The sequence below is a fragment of the Diaphorina citri genome, unplaced genomic scaffold, assembly GCF_000475195.1.
Source record: "Diaphorina citri unplaced genomic scaffold, Diaci psyllid genome assembly version 1.1 scaffold31, whole genome shotgun sequence".
In the NCBI taxonomy this organism is placed as follows: Eukaryota; Metazoa; Arthropoda; class Insecta; order Hemiptera; family Psyllidae; genus Diaphorina; species Diaphorina citri.
The window spans coordinates 190,345-217,256 of NW_007377469.1; the positions used below are offsets into that span (position 1 = coordinate 190,345).

Below are 26,912 nucleotides of genomic sequence, written 5' to 3' on the forward strand. Positions count from 1 at the left end.
CGAATCCCACCATCGACAAAAATTTGTACTCGTTTTTCGATTGCAATTGCAAATACTTCAACGGGTTACTTTCTGGTGTTCCCGTGTTGACCCAGCACCTAAATGGGAAGTATTGTGTCTCTTCTCGCCCATCTGATGAGACTCTTTCTTAAATATTTTGACTGTATTCTGCAATATCTTGTTTATTTTCTAATAATGATGTCTTATGAACAACTATTAAAACTGGAATTGGATCTCGTCGAACTGGAAAAACGAAACTTATTTTGTTATTCTTTGATTCTTTCTTTTGTGTAAAAAAAATCTCAATTAATTTTAGGTTTAGGTTATAGTATTTATAATGATATGTGTGGATACTTTCTTATTACGAAAATGATTTTCTTTGCCATTAAAATTTCTTGAATAATAAATAATTAATGGTGATTTAATAGCAAAGTCACAAAGGGTGGTGGAAATAATAAAAAAATAAATACGTAAATTACATAAATAATTACGGAAAATAAATAAAATTAAATAAAAGTACTGTCAAAAGTTGAAGGAATTAATAAAAGAAAAGTAGGTATCTTTTTTATTTTAATGGGGTCAAAATTGGGACATTCACAGTTGATGGAATTTTAAATATGGAGAGAAATGAAGTTAATTGAATAAGAGGATAGGCGTTTAGTTCAAAACGTCAGATAATAACGAAAGGAATTGTCAACATTAATGTCATGAGAACCATAAGAGCTATGAAATTATTTGAATGAAGCTTTGGTTTTACGATAAGAGATTGCTCAAGCAAACATAGAGACACACCTGATTTTATTTAAAGGAAAATGAAGTTTTGAACAAGGTTTATTTTCGTCTTTTGTACATTTGATTTATTTTGAAGAGAACACTATTTTATGTAGGCACTTAGTAAACAACTGATGTTATCCTAATAATAAGATATGTACACGTTACAGTCTGTAGAGCACACCCGCAATGGCGAGATGTACAAATAATAAATTATACTAACATCACGGTCATGAGTATCTTTTCAAATTGGATGGCAATAAAATCACCTGGCACTAAATGTAGATAGCATCCGCTTGCTTGCTCCCCGAATGCTGCTGTCCATTAGGACTTGAGATTCCTTCAGACCAGTCTGAGTTGGAGTGGGGGGAGGAGGAGGACCAATGGAACGGACTACCTAGTCCTCCTTCTACTTGATCTGGAGATGGGGTCGGAAAACTCTCCGGAGTTTCGGAAGGCGGAGTAAGGTAGTGATAATACTGCTGCTGGGGCTGCTGATATCCCACAGCTTTGCCTGTCTGCGTCATCTTGTAAGCGTCAGTGAAGTCAAACTGCATCTGAGGATGTTTCTGATGAGTTGCTACTCTCATGGCAGCGATGTGCGTGGGAGATGTAGGCAGAGACGGTCTGCTCTTAGCAGGAGAAGGAGATAGGGTGACACTATGAGGAGGGGATGGCTCCTGGAATGCAGACGTCTGGTACTGATAGTCCAGACCCAAGTTCTGCATGGGAGGATTCTTCATGCAATCATCATAGGCTGGTGGTTGTGACATACTGTGAGCATTGCCATACAAACCATCCAGTCCTAACATTCCAGCCTCGAGGCCATCAAGCGCTGGAGGTTTCTTGTTTGCTTTCTTAACACTATTCTTCCTCCTGACAGGCTGTGGAGGATCTGATTCAGGACTTGTGGGACTTCCATTTCCCACAGTCGACTTGGGTCTCCTCTTATATTTGCTGTTGTTATTGTTCGGGATCGTCTTGCATCCCCCGATCACAGTGGGGTAGCTGATCATGTGATGATGGTTCGGAGATCCAATAAGAGACCCATTGGATATGACAGAAACCATCTGAGGAGATCTTGGAATATGTTCATCCAGGAGACGTACGATATCGTGATGTAATCTCTCACTGGCCACATCTCGCGGGAGTCTGTCCATGTGATCTGTTATCTCTCTATTGGCAAAGTTATCAAGCAGAGCTTTGCAAGCACCATAGCTTCCTTCCCTGGCTGGAGGAGACGTACGATATCGTGATGTAATCTCTCACTGGCGACATCTCGTGGGAGTCTGTCCATGTGATCTGTTATCTCTCTATTGGCAAAGTTATCAAGCAGAGCTTTGCAAGCACCATAGCTTCCTTCCCTGGCTGCTAAGAACAGAGGGGTTTCATCTTTATCATCTTGTGCATCACGGTTTACTCCATGGGATAGCAGGATATTGACAGCGTCAATGTTATTCACTGCAGCTGCCCAGTGTAATGCAGTCTTACCACTGTTGTCAGGAACATTGATGTCAGCATCAGCGTTGATCAGATCTGACAGGGGACTGGGAACAGAAGAAAGGGGATAGGTTAGTTAAGAGTTCAGGTAGTGGGAAACAGAAAAGAGAACATTCCATAATTTATCAAATCATTCTTCCCCACTGGGATAGAACAATATAGGGAAAAAAATTAACCAATCTTTTGAATATTTTCATATTATTATGGTTAAGAGTTTTTGTAAAGTTCTTTTATACTGGGGCAACTGCTTTTAATACCACTATCTAACCAAGCTTTTGTATACTTTTAAAAGTGGGTTAAGAGTTGAATACTTCAACACTTACATGAAGCACAATCGTCCGTGTTGATCAAACAGTCCCGGCCTTCGTACCCTTTGGCGCACTCACACAGGTACGACCCGTTCTAAAAAAAAAAAATAAATAATAATAAAAAAGAGGAAAATCTCTATTTACTTATGTGTGTTACGGTAAACATTGGATAACCTAATTATAATTACTTCATCATCATCATCATCAGCCCACAACATCCCCATCCGGAGCAAGGGCCTCTCCCAGAAACTTCCAATGTTCTCTATTCTGTGCTTCATGTGTCCAAAGTGGTCCTACTGCTTTGTGCAATGAGTCTCGCCATCTCGTTGTTGGTCTTCCTGCTCTCCTAACTAGGCAGGAAGGAAGCAATATCTTACCTGGAACACTCCCATAGCGTCAGCGGCCACAGCTGCATGTAGAGGGGTACGTCCTGTGTTGTCCTGAGCATTAGCCTCTGCTCCTGCATCCAATAGTCTCTTAGCGGCATCAGCACGGGCATATCTGAACAGGAAGGAAGCAATATCTTACCTGGAACACTCCCATAGCGTCAGCGGGAAGTCCTGGACTACACACAAAGTCCTAAACAGGAAGGAAGCAATATCTTACCTGGAACACTCCCATAGCGTCAGCGGCCACAGCTGCATGGAGAGGGGTACGTCCTGTGTTGTCCTGAGCATTAGCCTCTGCTCCTGCATCCAATAGTCTCTTAGCGGCATCAGCACGGGCATATCTGAGAAGAGACGAGAAGAAAATTGATTTAGACATTGTGAGAAAACGGAAAGATCGATATAAAAAGATAACGTTGGTAATAAAATGAACACTAATGGAATAAATTGTTTTGTTGCTGAGTCCGATGTTAATATTGGAATGTCTCTCAATATTATACAGGTACATCCTAACCAAGTAGCCCATTATAGACTTCAAATTTCCACATAAGAAGAGACACAAAGAATTAAATATAATGGGGACTCTCATGTTAATGATGTTAGTATCTCACCTTGCTGCCAAATGTAGCGAGGTCTCTCCAGTCTTGTCCATGGTTGCATTGAGTTCAGCTCCCTGTGCCACCAAGTCATTGATCACGGCAGCAGTACCATCTTCCTCCTCATCATCCCCAGTATCCAAACCTCCTCCTCTCACGGCTGCTATCATCAGAGGTGTCATACCACACGGTCCTCTCACATCCACGCTCTCCAGGCTAGGAGGTGTAAGGATCTGCGGCTTCCTGTCAATATGGCTCTGGGACCAGAGCTCCTGGGCGTCCACATACTCCTGTGTCTGATCACTCGTGTATCCATTATCCCGGATACGCTTCGCAGGAGGGAACTCGCTCTCATCATCAGACCAACGCCCGTGGTTCACCTCCAGACAGCTAATGTTCCCTTGCTTGCCATTAGTGATGTGACGCATCTCCTGACCATCTGGCCCGCGCCTTCTGCTTTGTCTCCGCGGTCCGCTGTTATTCCTCAAGAATCCCTCAGGGAACCAGGTGATCCCGTGGGAACGCTTCCGTTGTGTCGTTACTAGAACGCCAAGTAAAAGACCAACGAGCATCATGAGGAACACGCCCATCAGTACATACTTGACATTGGCGGGGGAGTCTATGGGAGGATACTCAGCGGATGATACACCACGGACCCTGTAGATAGGGAATGTAGTGGATAGTGCATGAGCTGCTGCTGAGGCTGCCAGGAAATCAGCAGCTTCGTTAGCGTTGGAGAAACATTCAGCATCTGTCAGAGTACACCGCCTATTATCAATCTCCAGGTAAGCGATGACACCACTAGATGGGTTAGCAGAGGAGTCAGACCCGCTCTGTATTCTCCAGGGATAAATCATCTTGTCTCCGCGGTCCGCTGTTATTCCTCAAGAATCCCTCAGGGAACCAGGTGATCCCGTGGGAACGCTTCCGTTGTGTCGTTACTAGAACGCCAAGTAAAAGACCAACGAGCATCATGAGGAACACGCCCATCAGTACATACTTGACATTGGCGGGGGAGTCTATGGGAGGATACTCAGCGGATGATACACCACGGACCCTGTAGATAGGGAATGTAGTGGATAGTGCATGAGCTGCTGCTGAGGCTGCCAGGAAATCAGCAGCTTCGTTAGCGTTGGAGAAACATTCAGCATCTGTCCAGCGAGATCCCACAAAGCCAGGCGGGCAGCGACACTCGAAGCCTCCCACCTTATCTACACAGGTACCGTTGTTATGACAAGCACCGGGGAGACAATCAGGCACGTTGATCTCACAGATGATTCCAAGAGTACCTGCAAACAGAACAAGGGGATTTAAAATTAGTTATCAACACGTCTCTTAGTAACCAACAGCATACTAGTTGTAGTTGTATGGCCTACCAGAAGAAAAGTTCCTCTGTTCGTCCCCTAGCCAGACAAGAATTTACTTACTGGTGGACATATTTAATGAGATGTACCCACCTGTGTATCCAATTTGACACTCGCACGTATATCCATTCAGATGGTCCGTACAGATGCCTCCATGCTGGTAAATCATCTCGTGTCCTGTGGGTTCTTGTTTTATCCTCACGGTGGCTCTCAATTCGTGGCCTAGTTCTCTCAGGAAGGACACCTTGTTCTGTTTGAACATTTGCATATCCATGAGCACAATGATACTGATAGCACCGTCAGCTAATGAAGGAGGCTCCCGCTCACAATCCAAACCATCCCAGTTACACTCTGCATTGTTACAGCTGTAGTCACAATGTCCATTAGCGTAATGTTTCTGACAGTATGCATCATAGATAGGGTTACAAGGCTGCAGATTCTTCTCACAATCCCTTCCGTCAAACAAGCACTGTGGGTTGTTACACACCTCATCACAGCGTCCATTCATGAATACTTCCCAGCAGTTGATGTTAGCTGTACAGTTGATCCATGGGTTTATACCGAGAGAGCAATCATTTCCGTCAAAGTGACAGGCAATGGTGTTACATTCGTCATCACACCGATGATTCCCAGCCTTGGCACACACGCACTTGTACGCATTCACCAAATCTATACACGTCCCTCCATGCCTACACGGCTTGAACGCACAATCATCGATGTTTATCTCGCAGTTGATCCCTGTAATTTGCAATTTGTAATTTTAAGAGTTACATATTTTTCATACAGATGAAACAAATTGTAAATTGAAATTACTGGTTGTTGTTGTAGCGGCTTTAGCTTTCGCCGAATGGTGATGGCAGAATAAAGAAAATACATCAGCCATACACCGGGGTGATGGTCTCTAGCAAAGTTTAATTGGCTGAACCGCAGTCAACCATCGTGAGGACTTGTGCTTGTTCTTTAAAGCAGAGAGAATCCTTTGAAAACTGCCAGCTAGCTAGGTTGGTTAGGGTTAGCTGTTCTCCTCCCTGTTTATAGTCCCACAGCTAGACACTAGTCTACCCTCTGTTCAACGTCCCCTAGCCAGACAAGAATTTACTGGTGGACAAATTTAATGAGATGTACCCACCTGTGTATCCAATTTGACACTCGCACGTATATCCATTCAGATGGTCCGTACAGATGCCTCCATGCTGGCAAGGGTTGGAGCCACACTCATCTATGTCAAACTCACACCGCTTCCCGCCATACCCTGGCTTGCAATGGCATATAAACTGGTTCAGCCCGTCTTCACACGTGCCTCCGTTCAAGCAAGGGTCCGACGCACACTCGTCTACATCGCTAAGGCAGCGCGCATCGTAGTAACCCCGCGGGCATTCACATTTGAAGCCGTCGATGAGGTCTACGCAAACACCGCCGTTAGCGCACGGATTGCTGGCGCATTCGTTGATGTTGGTTTCGCAGTGAAGACCCGTGTAACCGGGGAGACATTCGCAGGAGTATCTGGAAATCAGGGAGGATTGTGTTAGAACAGCTTACACTTGTTTAAATTTCATTAACTTCCGACAATAATTAAATCACATACAATACATAACTGAACAAGTTGATTTTTTTCTCTCATGAACATTAAATACTATTTCTCAAGTCATCCCAACAAAATATGTCCTTTTGTTGTCCTTCTCAGGCACAAATTCAAAGTCCAAACTCCCAAAACACATCCACTGAGGGACCATATCGGTTTCAGGGATCTTCAATTGTTCATGAAAAGGACAAAACACAGTTGTGATTTTGCATCTTCTTTTCTTTTGATTTAAAATGAATTTAAATTTGTTAGAATTACTCATTCACTCTATTCTATTCTATTCTATCCACTTACCTGTTAATTCCATCCACACACTTCGCTCCATTGCGGCACGGATTGGAGTAGCACTCGTTGATATTGATCTCGCAGTTGGTACCCGAAGTTCCCGGCTTACAGCGGCACTGATACCCATTTATCAGATCTTCACACTGGCCTCCAAACTGGCATGGGTTCGAGGCACACTCATCCAGCTGGGTGTTGCACAGAGCGCCGGTAAACCCTGGGTGACAGGCGCAGGTGAAAGAGTTTTCGCCGTCAATACACTCACCCCGGTGACAAGGGTTCGAGGCGCAGTCGTTGATGTTGGTTTCGCAGCTCATGCCTGAGGGAATTGAAGGAAATGGGTTTGTATGATTGCTTATTACTTTCTTTTACAATAGGCATTTTTCCTACATACGTACATAAGTCAAGTCGATTATTCGATCTTTTTACAAAACCTTATCCACTATAATTTACCCCAGAAATCTATTTCTTTTACTAGGGTTCTAATTTGTTCTTAAAATGGTCTTCTTTGTTAATTACATATATAATATCTTTGAATGATCAATACAAAGCCTAATGAATAAATTATTCAAGCGGAAGAAATTAACTAGGAATGGCAAAGTGGGCCAACTATGAGTGATTGTATTTACCAGCTCATAACACTTTTTCTATAGGCAAAATTTCAATTTTATTTCTCTAGCAATTTTATTTGTCTGAAATGTATGCTGTGTCATTTTGGCAACCCAAACTTCGGACAGACCGTCAATAAATTTCATTCTTTCTCTCTTACCGGTAAATTCAGAAATCTATTTCTTTTACTAGGGTTCTAATTTGTTCTTAAAATTGTCTTCTTTGTTAATTACATATATAATATCTTTGAATGATCAATACAAAGTCTAATGAATAAATTATCCAAGCGGAAGAAATTAACTAGAAATGGCAAAGTGGGCCGGCCAACTATGAGTGATTGTATTTACCAGCTCATAACACTTCTTCTATAGACAAAATTTCAATTTTATTTCTCTAACAATTCTGTCTGAAATGTATGCTGTGTCATTTTGGCAACCCAAACTTCGGACAGACCGTCAATAAATTTCATTCTTTCTCTCTTACCGGTAAATCCTGCCAGACATTCACACGTGTATCCCGCAATGGAGTCCTTACAAATCCCGCCATTGTGACAGGGCGAGCTCACACAATCGTCGATGTTGATTTGACAGTGCGATCCCGTAAAGCCAATAGGACAAGCGCATTTGAACGTGTTGATCAGATCGTTACAGATGCCTCCGTTCAGACAAGGGTTGGAAGCACACTCGTCAATGTCTGTCTCACATTGAGTGCCGGTGAAACCTGGAAGTAGAAGAGAGGAAGGGCGCTGTTGTTTATTTTGAAAGTTATTGGGTAGCTCTTGTGACGGCAAATAACTAGTTTCCCCATCAAATAACCAACTTCTTCGTGAAATAATTCATTCCTTGGCCAAATACCCAATTTCCTCGCCAAATAACTAAATTCCTTGCCCAAATAAGAAAACTACGAGTATATTCCTTGGCGAAGTAAGTAAATTCCTTGGATCCTTGGCCAAATACGCAATTTCTTCTCCAAATAACTAAATTTCTTGGCTAGATAGCTAAACTTATTTGACGAATAACCAACTCCTAGGCCAAATAACTCAATCCTTCGCCAAATACCTAATTCCTGGGCCAATTAACCTAATTTCTTCTGTAAATTATCAATCTCTTCTCTAAATCTCATCAAAAACTCACCAGGCATGCACACACAACGGAAAGTTCCGGGATCGTCAAGACAGGAACCATCGTTCTGACACGGATGAGACTCGCACTCGTTCACGTTTGTCTCGCACCGAGGCCCGGTGAAGCCTTGCGTGCAGTTGCAGGCGAACGAGCCGGGAGTATTCACGCACGTGCCGTCATGCTCGCACGGAGAACCTGCAATCAAGAACCAGGAATATTGGTTAGTGAAGAATATAAAAATCATTTGAAACCTCATTTGAATATTAAAATAAAAGAAAAAGAGAATAAGAAAAAGGTCCAGAATCAAGCAGTTAGTGAGGAATGTTGAATAAAAGGAATCAACAGATAAGAGAAAATTAAATGAAAGCATTAAAGGAAACAAGAATTAAATGAAAGGACTAAAGGAAAGGAGAATGAAATAAAAGGAAAAATAATATAACTTTTATGCTACCCTTGAAAGATACTGTAATCAGTAATCCAAGAAATGTAACCGAGAAACAAACAGTTAGTAACGAAAATTAGAAAGGAGTTTTCCTTATGAATAACCAACGGTATGAATTAGTTATTTATTAGCTATTAGGAACATTAAATTAAAATCAATTTTTTTTTTTTTAGTAGGCTGTGGATCTGAAAATTGGTGGTTCAAATCCGAGGCATGTCATAAAAATTTAGCGTAGAGTATTAATCGGGGAACAAAGTATACGTATGTAGATATATGACAACCATCCATGCTTATGCTTAACACAGTTAAGTTAGGTAATGTTCATCTTTTAAAATCCTTAACATAAGTTGAATATTTCGAACTACAACATAGCTTTGTCTTAGACCTCGTGTATGGAATGAGATCAAAGTAAATAACAATGAACTCGAGTGAAGTTACAGAATACTTAGGCACGTCATAAAAATTTACGTATACGTATGTAGATATATGACAAGCATCCATGCTTATGCTTAACACAGTTAAGTTAGGTAATGTTCATCTTTTAAAATCCTTAACATAAGTTGAATATTTCAAACTACAACATAGCTTTGTCTTAGACCTCGTGTATGGAATGAGATCAAAGTAAATAACAATGAACTCGAGTGAAGTTACAGAATACTTGGAGCACTGAGAGAAAAGGATGTAAACTTTTTTTTTCAATTTTTTTTCTAGTGTTTTAATTGAAATCATAATTTCAGAAGAAGGCTTCTAAGAAAAACTATTTGTTGTGACATGATGAACCCATTTAGAAATGTGTTCAATTCTTTTGAAAATGTGTTTCTCCCCCCCCTTTTTCTTTTCAATGTCACATGTGTGCGTCAGATTTGTTTTGTTTTGATTTCTTCTTAATTGTGTAATGAAGAAACACTAAATCCATCCTCATAGAATGGTATCAATAAGTTGTGTGGGGGCAATGTTGTTGACAGTTGACAGATAGGGAATTAAACGTGAAGAAAATAATGGTGAGATTTTTTTTTGTCTTCGAGAAGCCCTCATTTGTAAAGTTGATGAGATTAATAACAAAACCTCATGTGTAACTCCAAATGTTCATATTGATATAGGTCTTTGTTTCGGGAAGAACCGCAGATCCCCCCCCCCCTTTTCTTTTCAATGTCACATGTGTGCGTCAGATTTGTTTTGTTTTGATTTCTTCTTAATTGTGTAATGAAGACGCACTAAATCCATCCTCATGGAATGGTATCAATAAGTTGTGTGGGGGCAATGTTGTTGACAGTTGACAGATAGGGAATTAAATGTGAAGAAAATGATGGTGAGATTTTTTTTTTCTGTCTTCGAGAAGCCTTCATTTATAAAGTTGATGAGATTAATAACAAAACCTCATGTGTAACTCCAAATGTTCATATTGATATAGGTCTTTGTTTCGGGAAGAACCGCAGAATTAATATGAATCCAGTTTAGCAAAACCATGGAAACAATAGGGGTATAACATCACCATATTTATTATTCAGAATTTTTACCATGTAAACATCAAGCAAACAATCAATAAATGAATCAATCAAATCAAGTAACAGTAGGGCACATCCTGTTGTCTTGTCAGAATAAACGATCTCGTCCGAACTCATTTACCAACCTATCCATGTACGATATCCTTAAAGATGACCCTTCTTCATTGACGTACTCATGCGTTTCTTGAAAAGAAACAACTTCCCCAAACACTTTTAGATAGTTTTTTGTTTTCTGCAAATGACCTTCAGGTTCATTTTATGGTAACGTTTATAACAACACTGTACACTATTTACATACCTACCTACTACATTCATAATGAAAGTTTTAAATTAAAAAAAGATATAATTTCGCCGTCACTTACCCTTCCGGACAAATGCACGTGTACGTATTGATGCCATCCACGCACGTTCCTCCGTTCATACAAGAGGAATTAATTTGAAACCTCATTTGAATATTAAAATAAAAGGAATAAAAGAAAAAGAGAATAAGAAAAAGTCCAGAATCAAGCAGTTAGTGAGGAATGTTAAACAAAAGGAATCAACAGATAAGAGAGAATTAAATGAAAGCATTAAAGGAAACAAAAATTAAATGAGAGGAATAAAAAGGAAAGGAGAATGAAATAAAAGGAAAAAAATAATATAACTTTTATGCTACCCTTGAAAGATACTGTAATCAGTAATCCAAGAAATGTAACCGAGAAACAAACAGTTAGTAAGGAAAATTAGAAAGGAGTTTTCCTTATGAATAACCAACCAACGGTATGAATTAGCTATTACCTATCATCATCATCATCATCAGCCCACAACATCCCCATCCGGAGCAAGGGCCTCTCCCAGAAACTTCCAATGTTCTCTATTCTGTGCTTCAATTAACTTGACATGAGGTACACAATAGGGCTGCCTGGAAGAGACTGACAAGAAACGCCGACCATATTTAAGTAGGAAAAAGTTAGGAAGAAGAACTAAAAAAATTATATTTCACCAAGAGTCGGTTGTTATTGTTTCACTACTATGGCGTTATTGAAAGACTACCTAACAATTTGTGTAACTGGATTTTATTTTTCAATTGATTTTTTTCCCCAACAAATACACGAATATTCTGTTTAATTTAAACTTTCAAGTTATGTCAACCTGTCCCATTTATTACTCTATAAGTTTAGTAGAAAATAAAGCCCCGAGATTTACATGTTTATCGTTGGACACAGTAAGTATTTTGACAGTGTTATTGTATTGTTTAGAAGTAGAAAATAAAGCCCCGAGATTTACATGTTTATCGTTGGACACAGTAAGTATTTTGACAGTGTTATTGTATTGTTTAGAAGACACACAGAAGAAGAAATGTGAGGGGGAGAGTGCGTCATAATTTCCTGTTCTCACGATTACCAGATCATTGGATTTATCAAGCAATGCGGTCGTTTTGTGACGCCAAGATAAAGAAATTCCACAATGCTAGAGGATAACAGTTATCATAGTTTTGTAGGTAGGTATGTGCCCTTTGACCTTTTTATTTTTCCTTAATTCCTTATTCGTACATAAAAATCCTTATTTCGCGTGAAATACATTATTATTTTATTTTTTCGTAATAATAAGAACCAATTCATGGTTAACAATATCTGCAAGAAAATTCTAACAAAAATTTCATAAATTTGTCTTTCAAAAATATCATTGTGTTAAAGCGCTCACTTCTTGATCCTTTTGTGTGGCGCGTCCATTTTTGTTTAGGACTACTGCACTATCAAAAATCACATTGTGTTTGAATTCATATTAGTGAATCTATTTACCTATTATGCTTCATACCAAAATCAATAACCATTCTTTCTTACACATTCGTTTTGTCATTCGTTGCCTTGTATAAACAAAGCAATCTTAAGATCATACAAGAGCTGTCCGTACAATCCTGGTCATTAGTCAAACAGTTGATCCCCGAGAACCCTAGCGGACACGTACAAGTATACGAATTCACGTACTGGTTGCACGTAGCTCCGTTATGGCACGGATTGGAAGAACACTCGTCGATGTCTACTTCGCAGTGTTTGCCCGAGAACCCGTCGACGCAGAGACAGGAATAGTCACCCACTTCGTCCAGACAAGTACCGCCGTTCTGACAGGGGACTGGGAACAGAAGAAAGGGGGTAGGTTAGTTAAGAGTTCAGGTAGTGGGAAACAGAAAAGAGAACATTCCATAATTTATCAAACCATTCTTCCCCACTGGGATAAAACAATATAGGGGGAAAAAATAACCAATCTTTTTAATATTTTCATATTATTATGGTTAAGAGTTTTTGTAAAGTTCTTTTGTACTGGGGCAACTGCTTTTAATACCACTATTTAACCAAGCTTTTGTATACTTTTAAAAGTGGGTTAAGAGTTGAATACTTCTACACTTACATGAAGCACAATCGTCCGTGTTGATCAAACAGTCCCGGCCTTCGTACCCTTTGGCGCACTCACACAGGTACGACCCGTTCGTATTGTGACAGGTAGCGCCGTTTCTACAGGGTGACGATAGTTGGCACTCATCCACGTCTTCGTTACAGTAACGCCCTGTCCAGCCGACACCGCAGTGACAGGCGAAGTCCTGGAAGTTGGCGCTCGGTGTACAGCGCGCCCCGTGTTGACATCTGAAGGGAAGAGGAATATTAATAAATTTGAAGTTTTCATATTCAATGAGAGTATCATATTTACCATATTTTAATACGAAATGTTGGGATTATTGCCCAAGACAATATCTACCATATAAGAGTTGAGAGAATGGAAGTGAGGTGGAGAAAAGGGCGAGGGAGGCCGAAGAAAAGGTGGAAGGATTGTGTGAATCAAGACTTGAGTGAGAAAAAATTAACTTGACATGAGGTACACAATAGGGCTGCCTGGAAGAGACTGACAAGAAACGCCGACCATATTTAAGTAGGAAAAAGTTAGGAAGAAGAACTAAAAAAATTATATTTCACCAAGAGTCGGTTGTTATTGTTTCACTACTATGGCGTTATTGAAAGACTACCTAACAATTTGTGTAACTGGATTTTATTTTTCAATTGATTTTTTTCCCCAACAAATACACGAATATTCTGTTTAATTTAAACTTTCAAGTTATGTCAACCTGTCCCATTTATTACTCTATAAGTTTAAATAGTGCTTTATTTAGAGCTTAGAACAAGTTGTTCCATTATACCAACAGTTTGATAGAACACCTCTTTATTGACTCAATTCATTTATTTATTATTTATTAAAATAACAGATATACAAAGGTGATATAATTTTGAATATAAATTACTCTACTCACCTGTTCGGTACACAAGGATCCAGCTTCTGATGACAATCATGCCCGGTGTAAGGCACCTGACACACGCACTTGTACGCATTCACCAAATCTATACACGTCCCTCCATGCCTACACGGCTTGAACGCACAATCATCGATGTTTATCTCGCAGTTGATCCCTGTAATTTGCAATTTGTAATTTTAAGAGTTACATATTTTTCATACAGAGAAAACAAATTGTAAATTGAAATTACTGGTTGTTGTTGTTGTAGCGGCTTTAGCTTTCGCCGAATGGTGATGGCAGAATAAAGAAAATACATCAGCCATACACCGGGGTCATGGTCTCTAGCAAAGTTTAATTGGCTGAACAGCAGTCGACCATCGTAGATTGGGTTACAAGGCTGCAGATTCTTCTCACAATCCCTTCCGTCAAACAAGCACTGTGGATTGTTACACACCTCATCACAGCGTCCATTCATGAATACTTCCCAGCAGTTGATGTTCGCTGTACAGTTGATCCATGGATTTATACCGAGAGAGCAATCATTTCCGTCAAAGTGACAGGCAATGGTGTTACATTCGTCATCACACCGATGATTCCCAGCCTTGGCACGACAGTTGTTCTGCTTACACTTCTCCATTTCTTTCTCAAGCTCGAAGTCAAATCCTGACAGGGAAGTGATCTGCTTCTTGGTATCTCTACCTAGACCTCCTCTGAACAATGGATCATACAGGTCACAGTTCTTTCCGTTCCACATGGGCAGACAGTAGCAAGCATAGTCAGCGATTCTATCTTCACACGTGCCTGCATGTTGGCAAGGGTTGCTGTAGCATTCATTCCTCGAGTCTAGTTCACAATGTGTTCCCGTGGCTCCCGGTGGACAATCACATCTGTAACCTCCACCTTCCTTTGACCGACAGAAGCCTCCGTTCTGACACGGGTTGGAATCACAATCGTATCCGAAATATTCGCAGTTCCTACCCGAGTAGTTGTCTGGGCAGATACATGTGTGTCCTCCATCTAGTGCGGTACATACTCCTCCATTCTGACATGGGCCACTCTCACAGAAGTTCACTTTCACTTCACAATGTCTACCCATGTAGCCAGGGCGGCAGTTGCAGTGGTAGTTGTTGACCAGTTGTACGCAATCCAGAGTACCGTGAGAGGAGCAAGGGTTGGAGAGGCATTCATTGATGTCACCTTCACAGCGAGATCCTTCACTTCACAATGTCTACCCATGTAGCCAGGGCGGCAGTTGCAGTGGTAATTGTTGACCAGTTGTACGCAATCCAGAGTACCGTGAGAGGAGCAAGGGTTGGAGAGGCATTCATTGATGTCACCTTCACAGCGAGATCCAATATGCTTCATACCAAAATCAATAACCATTCTTTCTTACACATTCGTTTTGTCATTCGTTGCCTTGTATAAACAAAGCAATCTTAAGGCTTCATACCAAAATCAATAACCATTCTTTCTTACACATTCGTTTTGTCATTCGTTGCCTTGTATAAACAAAGCAATCTTAAGATCCAGGGTCACATTCAAATCAGACACCGAATCACTAATCGCCTTTTAATAGTGTTTGAGGTCTGAGGTCTTGTTTATAAATACTCAACGGTTTCTATAACTATTTGAATTTCAACTAAAAAAAGATGAGATTACATTTGGACTGCCGCATTTAGACTTTTTAAACGGACTTTTCAGAAGATATAACACTTGTATAATATCATGTAGGTATTCAATATAATATTTGTATATCATGCCGTAAAGAGACTTTTCAGTCCTATTCTGGCAGAATAATCGACTTTGCGATTCTAGTCTATTGAATTGTTCTTGTATATCATGCCGTAAAGAGACTTTTCAGTCCTATTCTGGCAGAATAATCGACTTTGCGATTCTAGTCTATTGAATTGTTCCGCAATGGCTCGGTATCTTTTGTTACACACGGCTGCAAAAAACACTGCGACTGACATTTGAACAGAGATCAGGCAAACTAGGTGTGAATTGACATTGCCTCGAGCCCAGACAATACCTCGTGTAAAATATATTGTCAATAATATCACAAGTGAACCCAGAGTTGAAGGATATGATAGAAAACTTGGGGAACGGTGCTTGAGAATATGTACAGGGTGACCCACATGTGTTTGGGCACTTTTGTTGCATCCCAATATGTCACCAATAAATGAACACCCGTTGATATTGGGGTTGTTGTAATTTAGATAAGTTCGAAAATAGAGACTAAAATCAAGGACTCTTCAAGTTCTCAAATTATTTCAAAATGTGAAATATCAAAATATGAAAACTGAAAATCTTTGTACTCAGGTACATCCATCATTTATATCTAGTGATTACTAGGAAAGTTATGTTGCATGTAGTGCCTTGGACGTTACAGAAGCTAAGGAGGTAATCAACTCCTGGTTAATAGTATTCTGTATAAAACAAAGGAAACAAGTCATTTTTCGCTGAGGTCATCCTGTATCGAACCAGCAGTTAGCAGTGTCAATGGTCATTATGAAGTCTTCATATTCAATGAGAGTATCACAGAAATCCATATTTTAATACGAAATGTTGGGATTATTGCCAAAGACAATATCTACCATATAAGAGTTAAAGAATGGAAGTGAGGTGGAGAAAAGGGCGAGGGAGGCCGAAGAAAAGGTGGAAGGATTGTGTGAATCAAGACTTGAGTGAGAAAAATTTAACTTGACATGAGGTACACAATAGGACTGCCTGGAAGAGACTGACAAGAAACGCCGACCATATTTAAGTAGGAAAAGGTTAGGAAGGAGAACTAAAGAAATTATATTTCACCAAGAGTCGGTTGTTATTGTTTCACTACTATGGCGTTATTGAAAGACTACCTAACAATTTGTATATCTGGATTTTATTTTTCAATTGATTTTTTTTCCCCAACAAATACACGAATATTCTGTTTAATTTAAACTTTCAAGTTATGTCAACCTGTCCCATTTATTACTCTATAAGTATAAATAGTGCTTTATTTAGAGCTTAGAACAAGTTGTTCCATTATACCAACAGTTTGATAGAACACCTCTTTATTGACTCAATTCATTTATTTATTATTTATTAAAATAACAGATATACAAAGGTGATATAATTTTGAATATAAATTACTCTACTCACCTGTTCGGTACACAAGGATCCAGCTTCTGATGACAATCATGCCCGGTGTAAGGCACCTGACACACGCACTTGTACAAAAATACAAATATGTAAATTACTCTACTCACCTGTTCGGTACACAAGGATCCAGCTTCTGATGACAATCATGCCCGGTGTAAGGCACCTGACACACGCACTTGTACGCATTCACCAAATCTATACACGTCCCTCCATGCCTACACGGCTTGAACGCACAATCATCGATGTTTATCTCGCAGTTGATCCCTGTAATTTGCAATTTGTAATTTTAAGAGTTACATATTTTTCATACAGATGAAACTAATTGTAAATTGAAATTACTGGTTGTTGTTGTTGTAGCGGCTTTAGCTTTCGCCGAATGGTGATGGCAGAATAAAGAAAATACATCAGCCATACACCGGGGTCATGGTCTCTAGCAAAGTTTAATTGGCTGAACAGCAGTCGACCATCGTGAGGACTTGTGCTTGTTCTTTAAAGCAGAGAGAATCCTTTGAAAACTGCCAGCTAGCTAGGCTGGTTAGGGTTAGCTGTTCTCCTCCCTGTTTATAGTCCCACAGCTAGACACTAGTCTACCCATGAAGCAGAACTATTTCACTTATATTCCAATCATTAGGAATGACTGTTGTTTTCATTATATTGCTGAAGATCTTTGAAAGGGGTTCACTGATTTCTTCTGATACAGTTTTTAATATTTCATTGGTTATCCCATCTGAACCAGGACATTTGCCGTTTTTTAGCTCTTTGATAGCTTTGTGCACTTCTGAATCTAGAATGGGTGGCAGTTGAAAAGTGTTATTGTCCTCATTTCTATTTAAGGCGGTATCAATTTCATCTCTATTTTGACGTGTATAAAGATCTTTATAGAATTCAGTGGCTATATTCATGACTTTCGGTCTACTTCCTGTCTTTTGTCCACATTGGCTTGTTAATTGTTATAATTACTTACAAGTGTCCAATTACAAGTAACAAATTTTTCAACCGAAGAAAAAGGTATAATTACAAAGGATGTCAAAATTAAAAAAAATAATCAATAGAGGAAAATCTCATCCTGACCCGTTTTAAAAGTTATACTAGCCAGCCTAGTTATCTTGGTTGGTAGTGCGTCTGCCTTGTATAAGGCTGCTAGGTCGCAGATTCCCGCCCGGGGCGGATTTTATCTTGAACGGATAATGTTCGTTCTCGGAACGATTATCTGTGAACGTGTAGCCATTCTTTTCCTTCTGAGTTGTTTTTTCTTATTTTCTTGATTGATTTCGATCCTTCCATGATTGCTCTTGCATTTTCTATTTTGTTTTTCCTTATATCCTTTCTAATTTCTCTTTTTGTAAGTTTATTTAGCTCGGCATATTCTGTCCTGTTGATGTCATTCAGGTCTCTTGTCTTTTTCTTTACTTCACGAAGTTCTATTAGTTCTGTTGTTGCCTGAGAAAGTTTGTTCTTAGTTTTAGACTTTCTATGCGATCTACAACTTTCCACAGATTTTTTCACCAGGTTTACAAAAGGATCATAATCTTGAATATTATCTTCAGTTGTTTCGATTTTTTGTTGAATTTCAAATCTCAATTTGTTTTTATCGATATTATCTATGTGAGGTATACTTTTTTGTTTAAACCATTTTCTTCTCTCTTTTTGTCCAGATATTATCACTGTCATCCGTACTAACCTATGATCAGAGTCAAAATGAAATTGGTTGAGCACTTCTAGGTTTTTTACATTCGTCATATTTTCAGTTAAAATGAAATCAATTTCATTCTTTACTTTACCATCAGGTGACCTCCATGTCCATTTCCTAGTAGATTTCTTCTTATAATATGTATTTACAATCTTCAATTGGTTACCAAAAGCAAATTGAATGAGCCTGTCTCCTCTGTTGTTTCTCAATCCATAACCATATCTTCCCATTACTGTTTCTTCGTTGGCCTCTCTGAAACCAATTCTGCTGTTAAAATCTCCTATAACATAATTTAGGTCTGCTTTATGAGTCTCCATCGTTTCCTCCAATTGATCATAGAATTCCTCAATAGTATCTTCTGTTGCTAATTCTGTAGGGGCATAAGCTTGAACGATTGTTATTGACTTCTTGAGTAATTCTAATTTCAATACTGCTACTCTTTCTGATGTTCCTTCAATGCTTATTATATTGTCTTTCAGGCGTTTATTCACTAGAAATCCAACTCCATATAGACCTTTGGTTTGTCCTATATGGTAGAAGATGTGGCCGCTTTTCCGTTCTAGGACGCTTTCTCCCATTCTACGAACTTCAGAGAGTCCAACAACATCCCAGTTAATCTTTTCCAAGGCTCCTTCCAACTCTACGAATCTTTCTTCTGTTCTTAAAGTTCTTACATTTAAGCAACATATTTTTACAGTTTGAGATTGAGTTTGAGTTTGAGTGGAAGTAGCATGACCAACAACACCCCTTCCATGGCAAATGTTGTCTGGGTCCCCTGGCATTATTCCACCCTCGTTTGCAGGGTACTGAGGGCGTCCGAGGCTGGGCGTAACTCTACTGTCCATATTTTAGTTTTTACAAATTTTACAAAGAAATACAACAATGATACACATAAAATACACAGAATATTGTACAATAGAAGAGGGTAGGAGGGTTGAAAGGTAATTTCCACGGGTTTTCAGGCCGGGTTGGAAATATAGGAGAGAGAAGAAATAGGGGAAAATTAGAGACATCACAGTAAATAAATTTATGGTATTTTGGCAAAGTTTTTAGTTCTGGTGTTAAAGTACCTACGCTATGTTTTAGAGGACTAGTTTCAAACATCTCCGAAATAATACACCACACAGGGAAAAAATACATTCCCTATTTTCCTCAAAAAATGGTTAATCATATCAGCAAATTGTGCAACCATTTGGCTTTAAAGCAAACAGTCTTACCTTGTTCACATTCATTGATGTCTTCGGAGCAGTTAACCCCTTTGTACATACATTCCCTATTTCCCTCAAAAAATGGTTAATCATATCGGCAAATTGTGCAACCATTTGGCTTTAAAGCAAACAGTCTTACCTTGTTCACATTCATTGATGTCTTCGGAGCAGTTAACCCCTTTGTATCCCGAGGCACAAGAACACGTGTAGGAGCCGTTGATGATGGGGTTCGTATCACAGATAGCATCCGCATGGCACGGATTCGACGTGCAGGCATCTTCCAAATGACATAGCAGACCTGTGCATCAACACAAGAAGAAACAATGGGTTAGTATTGAACTCAACACATATTTCATAATAATCATAATTTTAAGAAATACGGCTAATAGTTTTACAGCAAATCAGCCCTCATCTAACTTTGCCCCTTCCTCCATTTCCTCCATTTTTTTTTTTTTTTTTTTCACTCTAATATACTCTTGTTATTGTTGTTGTAGCGGTGTAGCACAGGCATCTTCCAAATGACATAGCAGACCTGTGCAACACAAGAAGAGACAATGGGTTAGTATTGAACTCAACAAATATTTCATAATTTTAAGAAGTTTTACAGCAAATCAGCCCTAATCTAATTTTGCCCCTTCCTCCATTTCCTACATTTTTTTTTCACTCTAATATAATCTTGTTATTGTTATTGTAGCGGTGTAGCTGCACCGACTTATTCTCCTTTGAAGACAATTTCTTCTCAATATGTTGATGTCCTAAACTACATCTACAAGTGTATCAGAAGTAAGGTCTTACCTGTTTTCCCGGGCGTACACTGGCAGTAGAAGCTCCCGACGCGGTCAATACAAGTCGCTCCGTTGAAGCACGCTGCTCCCGCACAATCATCGATGTTCAGCGAGCAGTCCGGTCCCGTCCATCCGTTCACGCAAATACACGAGAACCCGCCGACAGAGTTCGTACACGTCGCCCCGTTGTGACACACGCTAGGGCGGATGGAACACTCGTCTACGTCTTGTTCGCAAAGGTCGCCGGTGTATGTGGCCAGACAAAGGCAGGAATACTTGTTGATGCCGTCCATACAGGTGGCACCGTTTTGGCACAGGTTGCCCGGGCAGTCGTCAATGTTCTCCTCGCAGTTCTTGCCCCGGTAGCCTGGAAAATGGGGGTATTGGTTAGGGAGTTTGGGGAAAACGGGTTCCCTAGTGACAAAGTGAAGTGTATTGGTTATTTTCATTTTATTTCATGGATCTTCAGATCTTCACAAAGTTACCATCAAGATGCTAATAGGGTTGGTAAAAAATCCCTAGTACAAATCAAGGTGCATGTTATCAAACATACAGGTACTTAAATTCAACTCGCAGATATTCCAATCTAAATTCTAAAGAGACACAATGGGAAATATTCCGTGGGTAGCTAGGTAGCTTCTCTACAAAATAAATTTCAGCTTTAAAAATAAATTCTATAACTTGGGAATACTTGTCCAAGTCTAACTCTAAGAAGAGACTGAAAAGTCCCTTTGCTTCAATTTGTTTTGGAGCTTTTGTCTGTCAATTCTTACCTGACTGGCATTCACACTCATAGTTCAAATTGTCAAGTTCTCTGCACACTCCTCCGTTCTGACAAGGCGATGGATCACAGGGGACGTATTTGCTTTCACAGTTCTGACCAGTGTACCCAGGCTCACACATGCATCTGCGAAACATAAGAATAGATGTCATGAGATGGACTGATGAACACGTAATGGATCAATTCCTATAATATACACTGTAATAAATATTAATAAAAATAAAAATTCCCATGATATTTCTTACATGGTTAACCTATGTTGGATATGCAGGTGTAACATTTTCTCTCTCCAAAACTTTGCTCTTTTGGGACACAACCAACAATGAATGAGACGCATGATCATAATGGTGATAATAATCATGATAAAAGGAGCCTAGAATATCGTGGATATTTGAGGCAATAAAGAAAGAATAAGGAAAATAAAGAGGAATCAGCTAAAAAATATTTGATTTTGTCAGGGACATCATCAGACAAATGAAATCTACCAAGCTATATTTCATGCAATTGCCCCATTGACTGCTCGAGTTTCTAGAATGGATTATGTGCAGAAAAATCAATAATGTTCTGTCGGAGATTATAACTTTAGATCAAACCATCCAAGATATAAACTAGACTGATGGGCTGCGTTGTATAGATTTATAGCCAACTGCAACCAGCTTGGACAAATCTCACTCCACTGCTCGACGTATAAGGACAGAAACAATGACCACTGTGAATAGTACATGCGTTTATTTTGAAAGTTATTGGATAGCTCTTGTGACGGCAAATAACTAGTTTCCCTACCAAATAACCAACTTCTTCGTGAAATAATTCATTCCTTGGCCAAAACCCCAATTTCCTCGCCAAATAACAAAATTCCTTGCCCAAATAACGAAACTACGAATATATTCCTTGGCGAAGTAAGTAAATTCCTTGGTCAAATACCCAATTTCTTCTCCAAATAACTAAATTTCTTGGCTAGATAGCTAAACTTATTTGACGAATAACCAACTCCTAGGCCAAATAATTCAATCCTTCGCCAAATACCTAATTCCTTGGCCAATGAACCTAATTTCTTCTGTAAACTATTAATCTCTTCTCTAAATCTCATCAAAAACTCACCAGGCATGCACACACAACGGAAAGTTCCGGGATCGTCAAGACAGGAACCATCGTTCTGACACGGATGAGACTCGCACTCGTTCACGTTTGTCTCGCACCGAGGCCCGGTGAAGCCTTGCGTGCAGTTGCAGGCGAACGAGCCGGGAGTATTCACGCACGTGCCGTCATGCTCGCACGGAGAACCTGCAATCAAGAACCAGGAATATTGGTTAGTGAAGAATATAAAAATCATTTGAAACCTCATTTGAATATTAAAATAAAAGAAAAAGAGAATAAGAAAAAGGTCCAGAATCAAGCAGTTAGTGAGGAATGTTGAATAAAAGGAATCAACAGATAAGAGAAAATTAAATGAAAGCATTAAAGGAAACAAGAATTAAATGAAAGGACTAAAGGAAAGGAGAATGAAATAAAAGGAAAAATAATATAACTTTTATGCTACCCTTGAAAGATACTGTAATCAGTAATCCAAGAAATGTAACCGAGAAACAAACAGTTAGTAACGAAAATTAGAAAGGAGTTTTCCTTATGAATAACCAACGGTATGAATTAGTTATTTATTAGCTATTAGGAACATTAAATTAAAATCAATTTTTTTTTTTTTAGTAGGCTGTGGATCTGAAAATTGGTGGTTCAAATCCGAGGCATGTCATAAAAATTTAGCGTAGAGTATTAATCGGGGAACAAAGTATACGTATGTAGATATATGACAACCATCCATGCTTATGCTTAACACAGTTAAGTTAGGTAATGTTCATCTTTTAAAATCCTTAACATAAGTTGAATATTTCGAACTACAACATAGCTTTGTCTTAGACCTCGTGTATGGAATGAGATCAAAGTAAATAACAATGAACTCGAGTGAAGTTACAGAATACTTGGAGCACTCAAGGTCCAATAGGGTTCCAAAGTGAAGTGTATTATTGGTTATTTTCATTTTATTTCATGGATCTTCAGATCTTCACAAAGTTACCGAGTCCTCCATCAAGATGCTAGTAGGGTTGGTAAAAAATCCCTAGTACAAATCAAGGTGCATGTTATCAAACATACAGGTACTTAAATTCAACTCGCAGAGATTCCAATCTAAATTCTAAAGAGACACAATGAGAAATATTCCGTGGGTAGCTAGGTAGCTGGTCTACAAAATAAATTTCAGCTTTAAAAATAAATTTTACAACTTGGAAATACTTGTCCAAGTCTAACTCTAAGAGGAGACTGAAAAGTCCCTTTGCTTCAATTTGTTTTGGAGCTTTTGTCTGTCAATTCTTACCTGACTGGCATTCACACTCATAGTTCAAATTTTACCATGAAATATCATTGAAATTTATCATAAAGTATGAAACTAAAATCAGGATAATTCAATCTTTGGAAGAGAAAAGACCTGTAAAATTTCTTATTGGCAGGAAGACCATCATGGACCACAAATATTTCTTACATGGTTAACCTGTTAGATTTTCTTTGCTCTTTTGGGACACAACCAACAATGAATGAGACGCATGAACATGATTATCATGATAAAAGGAGCATTATTATATCGTAGCTATTTGAATTTGAGGCAATAAAGAAAGAATAAGGAAAATAAAGGGGAATCAGCTTAAAACATTTGATTTTGTCAGGGACATCATCAGACAAATGAAATCTACCAAGCTATATTTCTTGCAATTGCCCCATTGACTGCTCGAGTTTCTAGAATGGATTATGTGCAGAAAAATCAATAATGTTCTATCAGAGATTATAACTTTAGATCAAACCATCCAAGATATAAACTAGACTGATGGACTGCGTTGTATAGATCTATAGCCAACTGCAACCAGCTTGGACAAATCTCACTCCACTGCTCGACGTATAAGGACAGAAACAATGACCACTGTGAATAGTACATGATGGACCACAAATAGAGCTCAGACAAAAATAACTAGCAAGTACCATGTAAACCACAACGAGTTATCTTTCAGTTTTTTGTACTCGTATCATGTGAACTAGATTTTTTATATCTACTTATGAAAAGGGTTTAAGGAACAACTTTTTCAAGAGGGTTTAGGAGAAGTATGTATTGTGATTTTTATGGAGAAATCCAGATAATAAAAGAAACAGGGTTGTCAATGATGAAGTGGAAGGGTTATCTAATAATTTTTTATATCTACTTATGAAAAGGGTTTAAGGAACAACTTTTTCAAGAGGGTTTGGGAGAAGTATGTATTGTGATTTTTATGGAGAAATCCAGATAATAAAAGAAACAGGGTTGTCAATGATGAAGTGGAAGGGTTATCTAATCTCATTGAAAAGTAAAATACTTTCTATGATCTCAGGGCAGTGGAAAGTAATAAAATATTTACGAGTCATCAATGTTGAATATCATTACGGAGAAAACTCTACATATAATGCATCAAGTTGAAATATTTAAATTCTTCAAGACGGACTTAACGCAGATGTATTATAGAAAGAAGAGAAGAAACAAAAAAGTTCAATCATTGGCTTTACCAAACACACAATGTGTTTCTTCAGCATTCATTGAACTAGTTCTAGTACCAGTATGAGTTCATAATATACGTAGATATACTACATAGCCTCTATTAAAATATTAAATCCAAGGCCTCAAGGGTAACTGCACAATAAAAATCCGAACGATTAAAAAAATTGAAATATTAAAATTCTTCAAGACGGACTTAACGCAGATGTATTATAGAAAGAAGAGAAGAAACAAAAAAGTTCAATCATCGGCTTTACCAAACACACAATGTGTTTCTTCAGCATTCATTGAACTAGTTCTAGTACCAGTATGAGTTCATAATATACGTAGATATACTCGAGTAATTAAAAAATATAAAAAGTAATAAAAAAAAAATCTTCGCAGATCCCCTATGTAATAACTATTAGTACTTATTACAGCTTGAGATTTATATTGGCAAATGTGTTGCGAATTCTCTTTCTTTTTTGTGGGCTAAGTAGGTAACTATTGATACATAGATTCTGTTGGAATATGACTAGTGAGGCGAGGTTAATGCCCGAGGCATTTTCTACCACCTCACCCTTGGAATGATACTGTGGTCAAATATGATAATTATAGGGATACCACTGTGAATAGTACATGAAACACAGTGAAACCTGATTTTGATTAGCACACAGACCGAGAGCACAATACAAGATCTTTCTCAGCCGAGTGAGTAATTAAAAAATATAAAAAGTAATAAAAAAAAATCTTCGCAGATCCCCTATGTAATAACTATTAGTACTTATTACAGCTTGAGATTTATATTGGCAAATGTGTTGCGAATTCTCTTTCTTTTTTGTGGGCTAAGTAGGTAACTATTGATACATAGATTCTGTTGGAATATGACTAGTGAGGCGAGGTTAATGCCCGAGGCATTTTCTACCACCTCACCCTTGGAATGATACTGTGGTCAAATATGATAATTATAGGGATGTGTAAAGAGAATAGACGTAAACAAAGATAGGCATTTTATTATTGCATTTATATTGTTCGACAAAACCTTATTCCATTTTCTCTTTGTTGAGTTTTGAAAGTTACGTCAATTAATTTATCGTGTAAAGAGAATAGACGTAAACAAAGATAGACATTTTATTATTGCATTTATATTGTTCGACAAAACCTTATTCCATTTTCTCTTTGTTGAGTTTTGAAAGTTACGTCAATTAATTTATCATAAGAAAATGCAAAGCGTATATTAGACTCCATTATTTATTGTGTCTACCTTCGACACAATAACTGCATTTCCAATAATAGAAGAAATTCTAATGAAGTTTCTGTTTCGTAAGAAATTTAACAATGATTGGTCATATTTTTGCTGAGTTATGCCTGGTGTTTAAGGCTTTGTGAGTCGATGTTTAAAAGCTATACCATGAGATTCCTCGCAGAAATATACAAAATGTACTTAGAACGAATATTTTTCGAACCGTTACAACACGTATATTACTTTAAATTGAAATGCAAATGTTGACAGCTATGAAAACGTAAAGAAACATAAAATAATTTTATTAGTTCCATTTTTTTCAACGTTGTCACTTCTTCAGCGGAGAGCCTTGAATAAGCGACATAGGATAAACTAGTTTACAGCACTAAATTTTGTAATGGTAAGTTTTATGGCTTTGGAAAAGGATTTTGACAGGAGAGTTTTCTATGGGACCGATGACGGGTAATTGGAACACCAACTTTTCATTTATATGGTCGACGTTATTGTCTTTGTGTCGTGTCCGTAAGTCGATCGTTGCCCTTGAAGATACCAACTCTGGAGTTGGGAGCTTTATAAGTATATACATTGTAGATGTATTTGGCTAAGAAAATAAAAATCAGGAATCCCAACGAACAGAAGTACAAAACTACCACAAATGAGAGGAAAAGATCACTTCTCTTTAAACTTACTTAGTGGCAAACAAAAAATAATCAATTAGTAATAAATAAATAGAGCTAAATAATGGAAGATCGTTTCCTTCAAGAGTAGAATTCGTGAGAATTCAAGTGC

General features: G+C 38.5%; 1 protein-coding gene across 1 annotated transcript in view; it reads right to left on the reverse strand.

The window, feature by feature from the left end:
• Window positions 1-393: 393 nt before the first annotated feature.
• The window catches only part of LOC103511371 (neurogenic locus Notch protein), a 56,448-nt gene continuing 29,929 nt past the window's right edge, over window positions 394-26,912 (reverse strand). The window contains 24 exon segments of the mRNA XM_026825087.1: window positions 394-1,931; window positions 2,069-2,318; window positions 2,957-3,102; window positions 3,186-3,309; window positions 3,577-4,418; window positions 5,095-5,663; window positions 6,055-6,428; window positions 6,802-7,108; window positions 7,882-8,118; window positions 8,532-8,714; window positions 9,620-9,627; window positions 10,829-10,894; window positions 12,350-12,578; window positions 12,855-13,087; window positions 13,747-13,923; window positions 14,043-14,940; window positions 14,943-15,116; window positions 16,870-16,925; window positions 16,977-17,153; window positions 17,461-17,653; window positions 18,651-19,214; window positions 19,907-20,065; window positions 20,563-20,919; window positions 21,326-21,459. Coding sequence (XP_026680888.1) covers window positions 1,047-1,931; window positions 2,069-2,318; window positions 2,957-3,102; window positions 3,186-3,309; window positions 3,577-4,418; window positions 5,095-5,663; window positions 6,055-6,428; window positions 6,802-7,108; window positions 7,882-8,118; window positions 8,532-8,714; window positions 9,620-9,627; window positions 10,829-10,894; window positions 12,350-12,578; window positions 12,855-13,087; window positions 13,747-13,923; window positions 14,043-14,940; window positions 14,943-15,116; window positions 16,870-16,925; window positions 16,977-17,153; window positions 17,461-17,653; window positions 18,651-19,214; window positions 19,907-20,065; window positions 20,563-20,919; window positions 21,326-21,459 — 7,342 coding nt within the window. The 3' untranslated portion in view covers window positions 394-1,046.